Here is an 18,234-nt window from a genome sequence, read left to right on the forward strand (position 1 = left end):
TGAGAGATCCTTGCACTCTGGGTCCTCGGGTACAGATTCTTCTCCAGAAAAGAAAAGCAGTGCAGTAATGTATTGTGCATTGTGCTCTGCATTGTGTTTCTTTGTTGAGGTGCCCAATTTGGAAGAGGAACAGGGATATCCTCATGTCATAACTACCTCTCCGATGACTGGTGATCTAGTGCCTGGTGACGTAATGCTTAAGAAGTAGTTAGAGGCAGAATAAGCACAGATTCACACAATGAATGAAGCAGGGAGATGTTTGCAATACAGACTCCTCTCCAGTAAGCAGCCCAGTAGTGACAAGACCAAATCTCACAGCCAGACGGGTGAGATGTGAAGTCAGAAGCAGCGGTGCCTTAGATAACCTTACACTGCAAACATACAGCTATTAGGATGCGGCACATGAGTGCCTAGGCACAAGAAGTACACTGCTATTTTTCAGGAGCCGTTAAAGACAAACTGTAGATTTGGGCAAAATTAACATTTCTAGACGTTCCCTATAGAATGGCAACTCTTCACTTTTATTTTTTTATTTTTTTTATGTTCACTTTAACCTCCAGTGTCCAATAGCAACTGAAGACATAGGAAAACCATAAAAATCTATTTTATCTTTACAGATAAACAGTGCTTTTGCTATAAAGCTTGTTTGCAAAGAAATATTGATCAACTGAGACCATTTAAATTGGTTCTAAAGGCAGAAGGTTTTTTTTATCTTCATGCATTATATGCATGAAGATAAAAACAAAAACTTCTGGGTGCACTATCCCCCCTAATACTTACCTGAGCCCCATCTCGATTAAGCAATGTTGCACGCGAGCCTCGGCTGTCCGGGACTCTCCCCCCTCATTGGCTGAAAGTGGCACATCTGTAACTATGTGACATCTGTTTTAATGCAGATAAAGTTGACTTGACAGAACGGGACTTGAAGATGATGCTCCGGAAACATCGAGAGAAACAGAAGCTACAGCCGGTGAGTGTGCATTATCCTCCACAATCAATAAAAAAAAAGAGCGTAATTACCAAAGTTATTTGGGTTTCTTGCAGCCTAAAAGGACCATAAATACTGTAATCATGCTAGTTGCACTGGCCTTTCAGTATACGCTCTAAAAAAAAAATATTTTTTTTTTTTGTCCTAGAGGACCCTCTTTATCACTTTTTTTTTTTTTTTCCCCCTAAGGCCTCTTCTCTGCCAGCTCTCCCTTCTTTCATTGGGTCAGGCTCCTCCCCCCTCCTATGTTACCCCTGAAGTTGTAGTGGAGGGAGGAGTCCTCCATACCCTGCTGAGATGGATACAGAATTCCAGGTCTACAGATATTCTATATTTTCAATTTTGGACTCTTAAATCCAGTTTCATAAATTTGCTTTCCATCTCCTTGTACAATAAAACACACTATAAGCATAATGTTCAATTTTTATAGGAGAATGGCGCTACAAACTCAAAAGAATAAAAAAAAAAAAAAAAAAAAAAAAAGTTTAAAACCTTACAAATATGTGTATGGGACGCAGAGAGTGGAATTAAATAAAGATGTACAAAAAACAAAACAAAAAAACATATAATATGCACCATACAACAAAGGAACCCAGGGGTATAGGCAATCGTTTAGAAAGGGGGGGTCAGTCAGGAGACAAAGTGCTAAATATTGCCACTAGGAAGCTAAAGATGTGACTCTTACCACACCAAGCTTGACTCCAAGTACTATTTGGCATCAAGTGGCACCACAAGGCCAAGGAGAAATGATGCAACCAGTTAATAACCACTTGACCTCTGGAATATTTACCCCCTTCATGACTAGGCCATTTTTTGCAATAAGGCACTACGTTATTTTAACTGACAATTGCGCGGTGATGCTACTCTACCCAATTAAATTGATGCCTCCCCCCCACCAATCGAGTGTTCTTTTGATGGTATTTGATCACCTTTTCTTTTTTTTTTTTTTTTTGTTTTTGTGCTATAAACCAAAAAAGTGACAATTTTGAAAACCCCAAAATATTTTTTTCCTTTTTTGCTATAAAACATATACAATAAAAAAAGTGATTATTTTCAATTTCTTCATCAATTAAAACAAATTCTTAATAAGCTTATATTGATTTTGCGCAAAAGTTTGTCTACAAAATATATATAATAATTTTTTTTATTTGTTTCACTAGTAATGGTGACTTATAGCGGAACTGCAATTTATTGAGGCTGACGTTCAGACATTGACACCAATACCTTGATCAGTGCTAAAAAAAATATGCACTGTATTAATGACACTGGCTGGGAAGGGGTTAACATCAGGGGCAATCAGAGGGTTAACTGTGTGCCTAACTAGTACTATGCTGTGGGAGGTGCTTTTACTAGAAGACATGGATCCCAGTCCCTGCATTGCAGAGACACATGATCCATGCCTTCCCTCCTGTCAGAATGGCAATCTGCCTTGTTTACCATTGTGCGCCTCTGCTCGATGATCAGTGGGTGCGTGTGCTCCCAGTGGGAACGAGCCTCCAGTGGCGTGCATGCTTGGGGCACCTGTAAGAGGCGGATCACGTGTGTTTACCTTATCCAGTGCACAGGTGCCGCCATGTAGCAGTAAAACTGCTATAGGGCAGACCTTAAGCTTGTAATGAAGGCCAAAGACTAAGATTGGTTAGAATTAGAACATTCATAAATGACTACAGTCGTCTATCCAAATAGATATCCAATTTCAACTTTTTCACCAAATTGGTTACACTTTGGTAAAGATACATAAACTGGAGTTATGTCCCACTTCCCTTTGTTTTGGTGGCTGCGGTGAAGAAACAAATTTTACTTCCATTCTTGTTGCTATATTTAGCCATTCTAGAGATAGGTCAATTCCTTTTATAGTGCTAACATTAGGACTTCCCAATATATACACAACCCTCAAAACCTGTATTTTTAATATATACTAAGTTTTATTTTTTTACTTTTATTTTTATTTTTTTTTGGGCAAAAAAAAACAAAAACCTAAACTATCCTAACATAGGGGGGGAAAAAAGCCTCGCCTCCCCAAGCCTGTTAGAATGGAAAAGGTTTTTTAATGCCAAGCTCCCTCTCCATAAATTAACCTATAAATTTAGGTACAAACCACAACACTGACAAAATGTGGCACAGATCCTTTATTACATTTTACTCCTAGAACGCTGGTGATCCGGGTTGTGATTGGTGTCAGTTCATTAGATGCAAGGATATGTATACTTCTTCCCTCAGCATAACAGAATCCACCATAGAACCACTTCTTCTAATGAGCACAACTTACAATGTATGGCACATTTGTTATAATTAGGGGGGAAATGTTTGTCTCTTTGTTTTGTAATTGCCAAATGCCGATAAGAAGCATCTTACAAAAGCAGCTAAAGCTGAAAGAGCTGCCCTGAACATCTACATTGTCTATATGATGTACATATTATGCTGTCACTAAAAGTAATGGCAAATACAGCTGTTTAGATTAGGGATCGACCCCATATTGTTTTCTCAGGGTCTACACTGATTTCTTTCTTTTTTTTTTTTTCAGCTGCCTTTCAGGGCAGATAACCAATATCAGGTGCCGATATTCTGTAGATTTAAACTTGCGCCTTTAGGATGTTAGTAATCTGGAAGTGATGTCATGGCATTGCTTCTGGGTCACTTAGATCAGAGACCTGAGCAAAGCTGATGCTTTTTTGGGTCTTCAGCCAGCCAGTGTATGTACCGACTGGTGGCTCAGGTCTTCCAGTTGGACGTGAGAGGCAGGGGGGTGGGGGGAATGTTCTCTCCCGCCTCTTGCAATTACAGCCAAGCGGCTGCTGAGTCCCATCAGTTGTTATTATAAGAAAGCTGACCTTTCGATCTAAAGTATGGTAACCAGTACAAACCCTTAATATTGGTAAGTTTTGTGACGAATACTGATGCTTCAAATTTTTTTTATATCGGCCGCCAATAATTGGCCGACCCCCTCGTTTAGATCCAACCAATCACAGTGCAGCTGTCACTTTTGAATGCTTTTTAGGAAGAAGCAATTTCATTGGTTATCTCTGTACACTCTGTTCACTGTTTCACTGAGATATGCGGTCCTAGATCATAAAGAATCCTGTCGTCATTCTCCTGTAGGATCACCCTGATCTGATGACAGAAGAGATCTCCATGAATGACATAATGACTCGGGTCAATGCTGGACGCAAGGGATCTCTAGCAGGTAATTGACGCTTGCTTCATCTATGGCTTGTTCATCTTGTTGTTTTCACAATTCTGAAATTACTCTGTCCCCTAAACTGGCCAAAATCTTCCTGCAATACAGACTTGTTCTGCTAATGGGAAGATATGTGGAGCAACAGGGTATAAAGTGGGATTATAACTATGCCATAAAAAGCCACTGTTGTGTATATAAAACATATAAAGTTTATTCATCTAAAATTAAAAAAAATGGGTTCAATAAAAATACATTTGTATGTATAGATATCCTATCATCAAACACTGGTGTCCAGAAATTAGATGATCACAACGTGGTGTTTGATCCGAACATGTTTCGCCAAGATTGGCTTTTTTAGGGGTTTTACAGATCACCATTTTTCACAGGACTTTGCTAGAAAACAAAGTCCTATATATAAAATCACTGTGGGGGATCCCATGCCGTTTTTTTCGATGACTTTAATCTGTATTGCCGGGACCGACAATTTATTATAGCCGCGAGTGCTTTTAAATGTCATTTTGTGCAGGGACTGTTCTAAACGTGGGGAAAATGCACCACTTTATAGACATACTATAGACACCCCCCCCCCAGGTATGAAATTTAAAGGAATATTTCACTTTTATTGTTTCACTTTAAGCATTATTAAAATCACTGCTCCCGGAAAAACGTCCTTTTAAAAGAAAAAATAATAATTCATTGACACATGTCCCCTGGGGTAGGACCCAGGTCCCCAAACACTTTTTATGACAATACCATTTCTTTAAAATGAGCATGAAAAACCCCAGAAAAGCATGATAATCAATTTGCTACAGCTGGGGGAAAAAAATTCTTCCTGATCCCTGAGAGGCAATCCGATTTTTTTTTCCCTGGATCAAATTTGCGTATAAATGTCAGTACCCAGTTATATTATGTACATATCAGGAAATCCAATTGTCACATAATCCTGTGCTGCTCACATTTCTTGTCCTCTAGTGTTTTGTGTAAGGTGTGTGTGTGTGTGTGTGTGTGAGAGGGCGGCAGGCCCGGTGCACCCCCTGCCTCCCCCCCCAGCAGCATGCTATGAATGTATTAAAAATATTGCACCATAGTGCTACTGACTGCATTGCCAACCAGTCAGCAGCACATATTTTTTAAAGACCCTGCCGCTACTCTAGATTCTCCACCCACAGAGATGATATGCAACTTCTATCTTACAGTATTGCTGCCCATATTCCACACTCACATGGAAAATGCAGAATTTTGAATAACACCACTACTACCCAGATTCTGCACCCACTGGGAATGTCATGCGATTGGCTAGTAAATCAAAGCAGACTTTGTGCCTCTTAGCTGGATTAGCAGTGCCAGCTGCAGACTAATCAGACCGAATCAGAGCTGGCTAAAGTGTTGCTTTAAAAGTGTGTGTGTGTGTGTGTGTGTGTGTGTGTGTGTGTGTGTGTTGTTTCCTGAATCATACTTGCCTAGGTGGATGCAACATCTGTCTCCGGCGCCTCTACACTGAGAACCGAGCCATCGAGCATTGCTGATGGCTCGGTTCTTGCAGCTCTCCGCTCTGCCCCCTGTGCTCACTGGAGCTCTGAGCTGTGGAGGGGCGCGGAGCGCCTGTCTCAGGCTCTCTGCAGCTCACTGTGAGGCTTAGACTGATATCTATGACATCAGCAGAGAGCGGTCTTCAGACCACTCTGCTGAAAATGGGCCACGGGAGTGCAAAACGAAATGCACTCTTGTGACCCATAGGAGAAGCCCAGCCAAATGAGCTTTGGCTGGACTTCTCCTTTAATCTGTTTGTGGCTGTCTGCCTAGGAGTGAGGTGCCAGGAAAGGTTTAATACCTGGGTCACTTCCACGGCTGCTGGTGGAAGCAGGTTGAAACAATCAGAACCAGCAGAGATAAAGTAGAGCCCAACACCCTCCACCCACCTTAGGGGCACTTGCACCTTTGCAGCCTTGTCTTGGGTGCCAGAGGACCTTGGGCAGGCACTGGTGGGCGGCTCTGAATTAGCAGAGTGGGAGTGGCTGGTACCCAGGAATAATTTGGCACGTTGTCATAGGCACATGCTGAAAACTGGAATACTGACAATGACAGGGATTTAAGTAGCTGAGCGGTGAGGTGTAGCAAATGAATGCTGAGAGGGAACTGAAAAGCTGTCAGAAATTTGACTGAGTTCTACATAAGCATGAACAGATTATACAGCAAACCGGTGAATTGCAATTTGGATAGTTATTTTACACAGTGAAGTTTTCTGCTTAATGCACGTTGTTACCATAATTAACCTGAATAGTGCCACAGTAAAGCAATCCGAGCTGTATTTTATATATGAAGGGCTTAAAGTAAACCTATCCTAACAGAAATATTAAGGTTGACCTCCTGCATGTTTGCTTTGGGTCAGTGACTTAAAACACTAAAACCAGTTAGCATGATGGTCAAGCTTCCTTCATTTTACAGGAGAGATCAATGATGGCAGCAATAAGTATTTCTCATAACTGGCTGATAATGTAAGGTTGGAAAAATAGTGGGATTCCTATTCCAGCTGACGATAGAATTTAAACTTTTAATCATGTTAATATCCTTCAGAAAAGTGTTGATTTCCAATTTTCCGCTGGAGGGTGATTAATGATGGTGGTAAGAAGACCTTTCACCATACTCCTTGCATCCTCTGTTCCTCAGGAAACAAATTGCACGCAGTACTTTGTCCTGTTTTGATGTAAATGCTGCGCTAGTGTGGTTGGCAGTGCACCCCTTCCCCATCTTGCACTCTGTTCTAAGCTGTCATTGGTATCTTTTAGCACTTTATGACTTGGCCACAATGAAGAGACGGGTGAAGGAGCGGGATGAGCGTAAGAGAAAGAAGATGAAGCCAATAAAAACGGAGCCGGAGGATTTCCTAGATGCACCTGAAGAAGCTGATGTAATGCCAGCTCTCCTTCCTTCTGACTCGCTCAACCTGACCTCTGTGAAAGAAGAGTAAGTCCATCCGGAATGTACAGTTCATTCTCTCTAATAAGCGTTGCACCGATTTTTATATAGCTTCTCTTTTTAGCTTGTTCATTTTGGCTTTGAAAATTTAAGAGGTCATGCACAGCTGCTCCATATTCTGACTACTCCCAGTTTTGATAAATTTCCATCATTTTGTGTTAATTGGAGTAGTATTTTATACTGTGTGAGGTCCATTTTTCCCAATTTACATCTTTAGGTATCACTAGAGGAATCGCCATCATGCTCATTCCTTTATATAGCTCTTAAAGTGAAACTTTACCCATAACAACTTGATAAAAAAAGAATATACTTTAACAAGGAACATACATTCTACATTACTAATTATGCTACTTAAACTAGTGTGTCCTTTAATTTGCCTCCAACGTTACTCCTGTTTCTTCTTGCTGGAGGCTGCCATTTTGCTGAAGCCGAGAACCCCAGCAATAAAGCAAAACTAATTCAATCGATTTTAATAGTTTCAAAAAACCTGGAATGCTGGGATTACTAACTGTCACATTAGCTTGTGTCCTCAACCAAACTGTAAAACCATCAAATGGCTGGTGTCATAACTCATCACATGTGCAGGAGGAGATCAAGCCGAAGCAGATTACTTGGCTGTAAAGAATAGGAGGGTTTAATTCCACTTTAAGGCTGTCAGGAGATCGGCCTCTACAAATTCGGCAGTGTCTAAAAGTGGAGAGCAACTGAGCATGTGCAGAGCAGGGTGAGACAGTGTATTACTGGATTTTAAACAGTATATGCACTTATTTTTAATGTTTTACATAGCTATACCTGCTAAAGGGGCCAGCCTGAAGTGATCTAGCAGGACTTAATTTTGTGACTAAAGTTCCACTTTAAGTATCACTAGAGTGATCACTAGAATTAGGAAGGAGATTGATTCCCCTATATAGGACTTTAGTTAGACCGCTTTTAGAATACTATTTCTGGATCTGGAGACCTCACATAAAAAAAAAAAAAAAAAAGACTGACAATATAGAACATGTCCAAAGTTGGAGGGAAAAATTGTGAGCATTCTGAGGGATAAAACAATATGTAGAGAGACTGCAGGAAGCTACGTACAAGTCTGAAGGCTGAAAACTTTAACCCTTCTGCTGCCATCAATCTAAGAATTCTATCAACTGTGACATTTACACGCAATCCTTTTTTAACTGTCAGCATTTTTGTGGAAGTCATTTGGTAATTTGTGTGATCACTTCCACTGGTGCCATATTTTCCTGTCTGACACCCCCCCCCCCCCCTCCAATGTATCCTGTGCTCTGCAGCCCCTTTTGGACACCCAGGACGGCCATGGTGGGTGTTGGCAGGCAAAGCGGAGGGCGATCAGTAAACACCCATTCACTGATCATCTCTGCACTGAATGAAGCCGAAAGTGACAAACATTTTTTCACTACCGGTTTGACTGTTTATTCCCTGGCTGCTGTTACCAGGAAAGAAGCTGATCAACTGGGTACAAGAGTGACATTAGGCTTTTAATGGAAATTTCAGCTAGCATTCTATTCTATAAGGTCTTTGCTTTTACAAAATGTATAAAGTTTGGCGTTTTTAGCTAATCACCAAGGCATACCTTGTGCATTTTAGTGTGTGGCAAAAAGAAAAAAATGTCTCTGGCAGTGAAAGGTTTAAATTGGAGATTGACCGATAGATATATTGGCTGATATTTGGCATTTTTTAATTAATCGGCTGATTGTGCTGAGGAAAAAAAGGCAGATTTAAAACTTCAGCGCGACTTGAAAATGATTTCTGTAATAGAAGTCAATGCAAGTTGCCTGAAGTCTTCCAGTGGAGAAGTTGCTTGCATCTCCTCTCTGGGCAGCCTGCCAAGTCTGAGAAAAGAATCTAAAGGGATATAATGTTTCTTCTTATCCATTTAAAGATTAAGGCCTCTTTCACATGACTGATCCATTCAGGTCTGCCTGTTTGTTTTTTAGGCTGACCTGAACAGATGCTCCATAGAGGTCTATGGAGTGTTGCATGTCAGCGGTGACATGTCTGCTGACATCTGACCCGCTCCGAGCTGAAAAAGTGTGATGGAGAGAAAAACTACTTTTCCATCCATCATCGGATTGGGTGACGACGGACTCTGCGGTCCGTCCTCATCCGATCTCCCATAGGGGTGAGCGGTGCTCTGACAGGTCCGTCCCTGCGCAGTGTGCAGAGACAGACCTGTCATCTTCCTGCTCAGCGGGGAGTGATCCCTGCTGAGCAAGTGGCTATCCATGGGCCCCATGTGAAAGAGCCCTTAATATTTTCTGACACTCATTGCTTACAAGTAAAAATCCTGTATCTTCTGCTAGAAAATCACTTAGAACCCCCAAACATTATATATATATATATATATATATCAGAGACCCTAGGGAATAAAATATCGGTTGTTGCAATATTTTATGTCACACGGCATTTGCGCAGTGGTCTTTCAAACACAATTATTATTTTTTTTTTAAATACACTAATTTAAAAAAAAAAAATAATAGTTGGCCCGTTTTTCATCAAAAGTTTTGATTGCCTCTTTTTGTGTATTTAAGATATAAGTGTTTTTTATTTTTTTCTAAATTATACATACAAGTGAACTGATTGGAGGTTTGTTTTGTTTAATAAATGTAAGAAATGTTCTGTATCGCTTATTTAAGGCTGCTTACACACTGGAGCGGGCAGGTGTTGATGGTAAAACGCTGCTAGTTTTAGCAGCGCCTTACTGTCATTTTAGCAGCGCTATTCGGCTGCTAACGGGACACTTATTACCCAGCTAGCGGCTGATGAAGGGGTTAAATGCGCCGGTGTAATGCCTCTGCCGAATCGCTTAGCAGGCGGTATACACCGCTCCAAAGATGCTGCTTGCAGGAGTTTTATTTTTTGTTTGTTTGGTTTTTTTTGTTTGTTTTTTTACGGCCAGCGCATCTCAGTGTGAAAGCACTCAGGCTTTCACACTGAGATTGCAAGGGAGTTGTTTTGCAGGCACTTTTCAGGTGCTTTTTTTAGCCCAAAAGTGCCTGAAAAACGCCCCAGTGTGAAAGGGGTCTTACTGTTAGATTTTATGAGATGAAGGGGAAAATAAAATCAGCCTAACGTATCGGCCCAAAAAAATCTGCAGCATTGCCGTGATTTCTAAATATCGGCATCGGCCAGAGAAAAACCCCATATCGGTCGACCTCTAGTTTAAATACACGAGGGTGTGAATAGGTTTCAGGAGAGCCGTATTGTCCAGTAAGAAGTAAATATCAAGAGCGTGGCAACATAACCTGAAATTAGCAGGAGGAATGTTCAAAACTAATCTTAGAAAGTATTTTACTGAAAGGGTAGAATATCCTTGGAACAGACTTCCAGCAGATGGGGGGGCGGGGGAAGCAAATAAAGTGTTGAGCCGACTTGATTAACTGCTTGTTTTTTTTTGTTTTGTTTTTGTGCTGTCACTGTTCTGTTGATTTTCAGATGTTGTATCTTTTCTCCTGCAGGCCCATGGAGGATGTGAAGCCACCTTTGCCTTTCAATGAGATCTCAGCCAGTTTCTTCAGTCTCCTACTGGATATACTGATGGCAGAGGGCCCCTCCAGTTTCATTCTGGTGAGAAATGGACACTCTGACAGGGAATTTTATATTATGTCCATTGTTTTTCTACAGTGTTATAGGTGTAGGAGTTCTGCAATTATTTTTATTTATGGCAACTATGAAAAAATGTATTGGCTGTAATTTATTTTTGTCTTTTGATTTTTGAAATATTGTTCTTAGCATCTACCTGTTTTATTAAGATCCTTTCACACAGGCGATCCGCTTGGCACACTCCGCTTAGCTCAACAGGGGATCACTCAGGCAGCCGTATGACAGGCTCGTCTCCCCTCTCAGAGCGGAGACAGACAGATACCTGCTTTCCCCATGGGGAAATAGGGTGAAAACGGACCACCTGTCTGATCCGATCCTCCAGACAGATGGAAAATAGGATCACCATCGGCCTGTATTTGGCGGATCGGATAGCAGCGGATGTAAGCTGACATTGCTGATCCATAGGGGTGATTGGTGGGTCTGATCAGGTCTGCCTGAAAAACTGACAGGTGGACCTGATCGAACCACCCGTGTGAAAGGACCCTTAGAGACCATCACCAGACCATTCATTAAAAAACATACCCGTAGAAATATATGTGCATTTAAAGTGGTTCTGCACCTAAAAAAAAAAAAAAATATTAAAAGCCAGCAGCTACTAATATTGCAGCTGCTGACTTTTAATAAATTGATACTTACCTGTCCCAGGGTCCAGCGATGTCGGCGGCAGATGACGAACGATCGCTCGTCTCACTGCTGCCCCCGCCGCCATCCTCTGTCAGGGAATCGTGGCTTCACTGCCCGGTTCCCATTGTGGCTTCACTGCCCGTTTCCCTACTGCGCATGCGCGAGTCGCGCTGCGCGTCTCTTCTGGTCCCCCGCTGTGTCATGGGAACTGTCTGCGGGGGTCTGCGGCGGTCTGCCCGGAAGTGGGTGCAGATACCTGGATTATCCAGGTAACTGCACCCCCCCCCTCCCCCCTGAAAGGTGCCGATTGTGGCACCGGAGGGGGGGAGAGATCAGATTAGCGGAACGTCCCCTTTAGGGTGAAGAACCGCTTTAACATCCTTATTTATTTAGATTTGGTATTTATATAGCGGCAACAATTTATGCAATATTTTACATAAATAGTGTATATTCACATAAGTCCCTGCCTTCAAGGATCTTGGAGTCTAATGTTCCTATCTCACAGTCATGCATACACAGTAGGGAAATGTTAGACAGGAGCCAATTAACCTCCCAGCATGTCTTTGGTGTGTTGGAGGTGCCATCTTGGTTGTGGTGTCAGTAGAATCAGAACTGTCACTCTTCACTTTATATAAAAGTTTAGGTAGAGAGGTGAGGTGAGGGTTGAAGGATCTGGGCCAACACACAGAATATTTCTACACTTCCAGGAGAGGAGAAGTTTGTGACATTCAAGAAGAGGAAGGGGCTGTGTAAGGGAATTTGCTCTTCCTAGCGTAGTCACATTTTCTCGCAAGTTCAGAGATATATTGCAAGTGAGAAAATGTATTTATGGAAAGAAAAACCCTGCAAGCAGGCATTTAAAAATTACTTGATTTTTACTCTGGTTGTACCTGGTAGTTTTAATTTATTGAAAGGTTCTCTTTAAAGCCCAGATGAAATCATAGAAACAGATATGCAGTCAGACATTGTGCGAACAGCTTCCATTATGTTAGTGTTATGTACATTTTTGTTGGTATGAAAGCTGTTCTGGAAGTCTAAAATCGACCATACAGTCCAATAGGCATCAAAGAAAAAATAGACCCAGCGCTCTCATTAACAGAACTATTAACTGGAGCACTGGAGAGGGGTCCATACAGAGCACTCGAAGGAGAGAACTGTAAGCAGCATTTTACATTTTAAGGGAAAAAAATATGCTTTAAAACTGAACGCCAGAAAAAGCAAATCTCAACTAAATAAAAGAGCCTAGTGTATTCTTATTTTTTGTTCCAGATCTGTGCAGTAATCCAGTGTGTGAGTGCAAAATCTGGTGCAGCTCTGCATGGTAGTTAATCAGCTTCTAACTTCAGCCTGTTCAATTAAGCTTTGACAAAAAAAAAAAAAAAAAAACCTAGAAGCTGATTGTTGGTTTCTATTTAGAGCTGCACAAGATATGTGTACAGTTTCCTGTAATAAAGACCGGTCACTACTGCTTTCTTACCTTGTGCAAGATGACTGGTCTTATCTCCCCTTCCTTTAGTTTTCTGTAGGGAGCTTCTAAAACTACAGTGGAGTCTGCTGGGCCCCTCCCACAGCTCTGCTCTCTGTACAGGCTACCTAAAGCAGAGTGATATCATTGCTACTTTTACAAGTTGAGGTGTTTGTAAACCTAAAAAAACAAACTACGGTCCTGTTCCTTTAAGGCATGAATAACCGCACAGTGCTTGTGCTGTGCAATTCTTCTCTTCCTAACTGGTAATAAACTTGGTTGATCATGCCAGCTCGTTAGTCCACCTGCTGGCCATGTCAATCTTGGCTGCTGAGCCCAGACTACCGTGGTCAGTTTATGTGCCTTTGTCATCTGCGGCCCTGCTCTCTTCTTAAGTCTCCCCCCCTCTCCCTCCCTGTCATCATGAGATTGCGTTCCTTCCTGCTATCTATTCAGCTGCATAATGCAGCACATAGGAAAGTAGTCCCATACAGATATGCTGCTATTAATGAAAGTTTAAGTGTTTGTTAGAAAAAAATAGGCGAAGTTTCTTTTCTGACACTGCAGTCGTGCTATCACATGATTGGCCTGTGCTGGCCGGCCTCGCTCTATAGAGGGACGGAGATTACCCTGTGACATCAGCCGGCCAGCAGAGGAAAATCTCAGCCCCTCCCACTTCTCTGCAAAGATGGAGGCTGGCCAGCACAGGGGGCTCTTGTGACCTCACAGCTGCAGTGTCAGAAAAGGTATTCCCCTTGTTAATTTCTAACAAACACACTTTCATTAATGGCAGCATATCTGCATGGGATACGTGTAAAGTCACTTTAGTGACTTTTTTCAAACCCTTTAATATCCGTGTTTGCAAATGCATTTAGTGCACACAAAGTGGCTTTATATCTGTTGTGGATTTGAGGAATTAATTTAAATGAAAGTTCTTCTGCCTGGAATTCAGAATTAGGTAATTTTCTAACCAAGTCCGTCAAAGATTTTAACATAAAAAGATGGGACATGGGATATCTATAGGTCTGTGTGGAGCAGTTGTCTCCAAACTGTGGCTTGGGGGCCAGATACGACCCTTTGCCTGCCTTTATTCAGCCCTTGGGGTACTAGTCCATCCACGGACACCAGAAATGGGACATAATTCCTTTAACATCAACAATGTGGTACTGTTCCACCCACTGACACTAATGATAGGGCAGAGACGATAGGGCCCCATCGTTGGTGTCAAAGGAAGGAATTGTGCTCTATTGTTGCTGTCATTGGGAGTAATGACACCAATGATATGGCACTAGTCCTCGCAATCACATCAAAGTAAGGGCATTATGTACTCCCACTGATGCCAGTACATGTTCTACTCCCAAAGGCCACAATCTGGCCCGTCTGAAGGACTGTAAACTGGCCCTTTTTGTTTAGAAAGTTTGTAGACCCCCGGTATGGAGTGTCACTGGTGAGGTTATGTTTTGTACGAACTTTGTAAAGTTTAATTGCCTCTACCATCTGTTCTTTGTAGTTGTGCTTGGTTTAACATTCAACAGGCTTGACTCTGTCTTTTTTTTTTTTTTTGTTTAGCTGTACCTGTTAAATCTAAACTTCAGTCTTGCACAGTTGTACAGGCTCCTCTCCTGTACTGGAATAGCTTGCACTAATTTCACTGCACACTGTGAGCTTCTCACAATGTGCTTTGGAAGCTGCAGCTTGTATGATGAAACTCTGTTCCTCCTCACCCTTTCCCCAGCTAACTGTTCCTGGCACAGCACATCCATTTATTAGATTGCAGTTATTCCTTTCATGGAGGCTCAGCTTCATGTGTGGGAATGGATTGGACTCATATGCATGCAAATGCAGTCTGCTTAAGAACATGCACTCCTCCAGACAGACATACACCCATCAAGGCATTTTGATATTTGCATAACTCCTCCTAAGAGCCAGCCTATCGCTTTCCTTAGTTGCTAAGGGTTTTTGAGAGGAGTACTGAGGCACACTGCTGTAAAGTTTCCAGGAATCTATGTACAGCACCCTGCCATCTACCTGCCCTCCAGCCATGATCTGCAGGCATTGCATAGAAAATCAAGAAGACTCAGGGATGTTTTTACTAGTCCTAAAATGAGGTACATATGAAAGATGAAAAGTTTTATTAAAAAAATGCAGTTAGCGTGTTGATGAGGGAGAAAGCATGGAAGGCAAAGTAGAAGCAGGTTAAATTTTTGCTTTGAAATGTTTTCTTGTATTTTGTGATTTTTGACCATATGCTCTCCCTCTGGTATTACAGCTAGAGGAGAAGGTGTCACTTTGGCAGGCCTCACCCGCCAGCACGCTGAACTGCTGGTACTCCGCTGCCTCTAACTGGTGCGACCTGGTTCACTCTGCCCTCCTATATCTTGGTGGGGACAGCAAAGGTGAGTGTTAACTCTGTTGTCCATAATGCACTAGTAAATTCCTCCTCAACTACTATAGAGGAAATTAATATAATCTCATCTGAACTATGTCTCTATTTGAACTTTCTTTGTATTCTTATACAGGATTTATATAGCACCAAAGGTTTACGCTGCACTTTATAACATGAACGCAGACTGTTTCAATATAATTCAAATCAAGAGGAATCAGAGTGTCATATTATTATACAGGATTTATATACCTCCGACACTTTGGTGGGGGGAGCTGAGGACTGTAATGTGGGAGGGGGGGCTTGGCCTGAGGACATTAAAGTGGGGGGTAATGACTATAATGCAGGGCGATAATGTAAATTGGGGCAGAGAACAGTACTATTTGGGGGTTGATGTCACGTATGTGTGAGAACACTACTCTAAAAGGGGAGGATGGGAGTGATGTAAAGGGGGAGATGAGGACTCTTATCAAGAGGGGATCTTGATGGGAAAGTAACTGTGATGTGCAGTGGGGACTGAGGATGCTGATGTAAGAATGGGTTCAGATCTGTGCATTAGGTGCACGTGTTGTGGGTAGGTCAGCCTATTTTAATGGGCTGCATTACCCGTAGGAAACATGGAGAAAAGTCCTTGACCCCCCCCCCCTTTTTTCGCCCCCCCCAAATCCCGCCGCACCAAGCCGCATGGTGCTGCAGCAACATGCAGTTTGGCACAAGCCAAAATGCACCTCGGGTACGACTTGATATTCAGACCTCTGCTCCAAGAAAGTTTTACTGACCGGACCTCTGTGTATTTTTAATTCAATACCCCAGACCTGGGCTAATTACCAGACAAGAAACAGGAAATGGGCTGTAAAAGGTATTTAAAAGGTATTTACTGGCAAAAAATAAATAAAAATTTTACTATTCAAAGTTAAAACAAGGGCAGAAGATGTAACTGATGGAAAGTTGGAAAAAAAAATGACTGAAGAGCCACTTTAAGCTACTTCCTGGTATCCATTGGAGGAAGCTGTTTTATAGCTGCTTTACCGGAGCAATAAAGCTTGTTTTGATGTTTTTCTTCACTACTACACAAAAATACATTTTAAATCCCAGCACCCCTTAACATGTTTTTGTTACAGTAGTGTGGTTTTAAGAGATTTTCCATGGCAGTGTCAGTTCTTTTGAGGTCCCTGCATCCTTTTGTTGTAGAGTAGGCTCATCTAAAGTTGTGATGTTTATTGAATATTGTCCATTGTGCTTTCTTCTATTGAATTTGTTCTCTCTTCACCGGAAACCATATTGGGCGATTCAGCTAGAGCTGCACGTTCAGATTACTTAGTATTATCTTGTTTCCAAACTTGCATGTCTGAAAATAGCTTCCACAACACCACAGTTCTATAGTTTCTCTTACTCTTTATTCGTTATTTGCAGGTGCTCTATCTGGCTTAACTCCCTATGTTGAGTTCAGGGAGAAGACGCAGCAGTGGAAGTGTCTTGGTGAGTATCCAGACCACCCTCTGTCATTCCTTCAAGAACGAAAACGTTAAAAATTAAAAAAATATTAAAACCCCATTTTCTTCCCCACCCCCCCATAGTGCCACCTGCTGATAATGAGAAGGAACTCGTTGCACTCTTCCATCTTTGGCTTGAGACGAAGGATCACATATTCACCACCAAGGTGAGGGTTCACATCTGTCTCCTGTGCACCGAACTTAAGCATTCTTTTAACCCATCAGATAGAAGAGTCTCTGTGCTAACTATATCTGGTCATATTCCGTTTTTTTTTTAAAGCTGATGTGATTACAGACTAAATATACAGAATCTCTAAAGGTCTTCACTTATATTCCAGTTTGGCCTTTTTATTTATTTAGGGCTTCTTCACATGGCAATCAGCCTATTCAAAGCCACTGCATTCCACCATATTCCAGAGCAAGAGCTAGTTTACCTAAGATTAGCTCCTCTATCCTGAACATTGATATCTTCTTCTACATGCTTGTAGTAGAGGGGAGAAATATGCTTGGCGGCTGTGGAGGATGCATTTTTTTTCTTCCATTTGATTTAAAGCCCAACTCCAGGCACAAATAAACTTATCAGGGTTAAACATTTATTTGGTTCAAAAGCATGCAGGCTTTTTTCTTATATTATGCTCATTTGCATGCCAGGAATAATACACACAGCCCCAGGCTACGTTTTATGAATGACGAGGAGGAGAGAGCGAGAGGTGGAGACATGGCTGTAGAAAACTATCAGAACTGGGGAATGAAGGTTTCTCTCTTTGAGGGAAAGGAACTGCTCTAACCCTGGAGTTGAGCTAGTTTTAAAGAAGAATTCCAAGTGTGGCATTTATTACAGCTTGGACCAATATACCCATGCATGTTCCATACCTGTGAAATCCCTCTAGTAGCTGGAAATCACTCTGGTAGACACTGCTGCTACAGTGATTTGCATTAGCTTTTCGGTCCCATGCCAAGCGGCTGCCCTGTTGCATTCTGAAAACAGTTTGGCCGCTTGGCATGAGCGTCTTTCAGAGAATGCTTTGCCTTGCTCTCCACCTTGTCCAATCAGAGAATGATTTGTAATCGTTGAGAAAAGGCAAAGCATTCTCTGAATAGTGCCTATGCCGAGTGGCCGAAACTCCTGTATTCATAGTGCAGCAGGGTAGCAGCTCAACACGGGACCCAAAAACAAGTGGAAATCAATGGAGTAGCTGTGTTTACTTCAGTGATTTTCAGCTTCTAGAGGTATTTCGCAGGCTGTGCATTTGTATACCAATGTAACTAAGTACAAAATGTCATAAGTGGGATTTTTCTAGAAGTCCTGTATATGTAGTGATGGGTACACAGAAAAGGCCAATCTCCTGCGCTCAAGAGAAGTGCACTGGCAAAAGTGAATCTCAAGTTTTTTTGGCTGCTGTGATACTGGCATCCTAAGGGCTGGGGAGACCCAGAAATACTAGAAAACAAGGAACAGAGGGCGCACAAGCATTAGCATTATAAGCATTATGCATTACTTTGTGATAACTT

At 41.9% G+C, this 18,234-nt stretch overlaps 1 protein-coding gene across 3 annotated transcripts in view; it reads left to right on the forward strand.

The window, feature by feature from the left end:
- NFRKB (nuclear factor related to kappaB binding protein) overlaps positions 1 to 18,234 on the forward strand; it is a 47,702-nt gene that overhangs the window by 13,358 nt on the left and 16,110 nt on the right. For all 3 annotated transcript variants that reach the window (XM_077457888.1, XM_077457889.1, XM_077457890.1), the window contains 7 exons: positions 897 to 970; positions 4,088 to 4,172; positions 6,953 to 7,130; positions 10,613 to 10,721; positions 15,116 to 15,242; positions 16,643 to 16,708; positions 16,807 to 16,889. In XM_077457888.1, the coding sequence (XP_077314014.1) occupies positions 897 to 970; positions 4,088 to 4,172; positions 6,953 to 7,130; positions 10,613 to 10,721; positions 15,116 to 15,242; positions 16,643 to 16,708; positions 16,807 to 16,889 (722 nt within the window). The remainder of the gene's footprint in view (positions 1 to 896; positions 971 to 4,087; positions 4,173 to 6,952; positions 7,131 to 10,612; positions 10,722 to 15,115; positions 15,243 to 16,642; positions 16,709 to 16,806; positions 16,890 to 18,234) is intronic.

The sequence above is a fragment of the Lithobates pipiens genome, unplaced genomic scaffold, assembly GCF_037356315.1.
Source record: "Lithobates pipiens isolate NorthernLeopardFrog02 unplaced genomic scaffold, aLitPip1_a1.2 Scaffold_27, whole genome shotgun sequence".
Taxonomy (NCBI): Eukaryota; Metazoa; Chordata; class Amphibia; order Anura; family Ranidae; genus Lithobates; species Lithobates pipiens.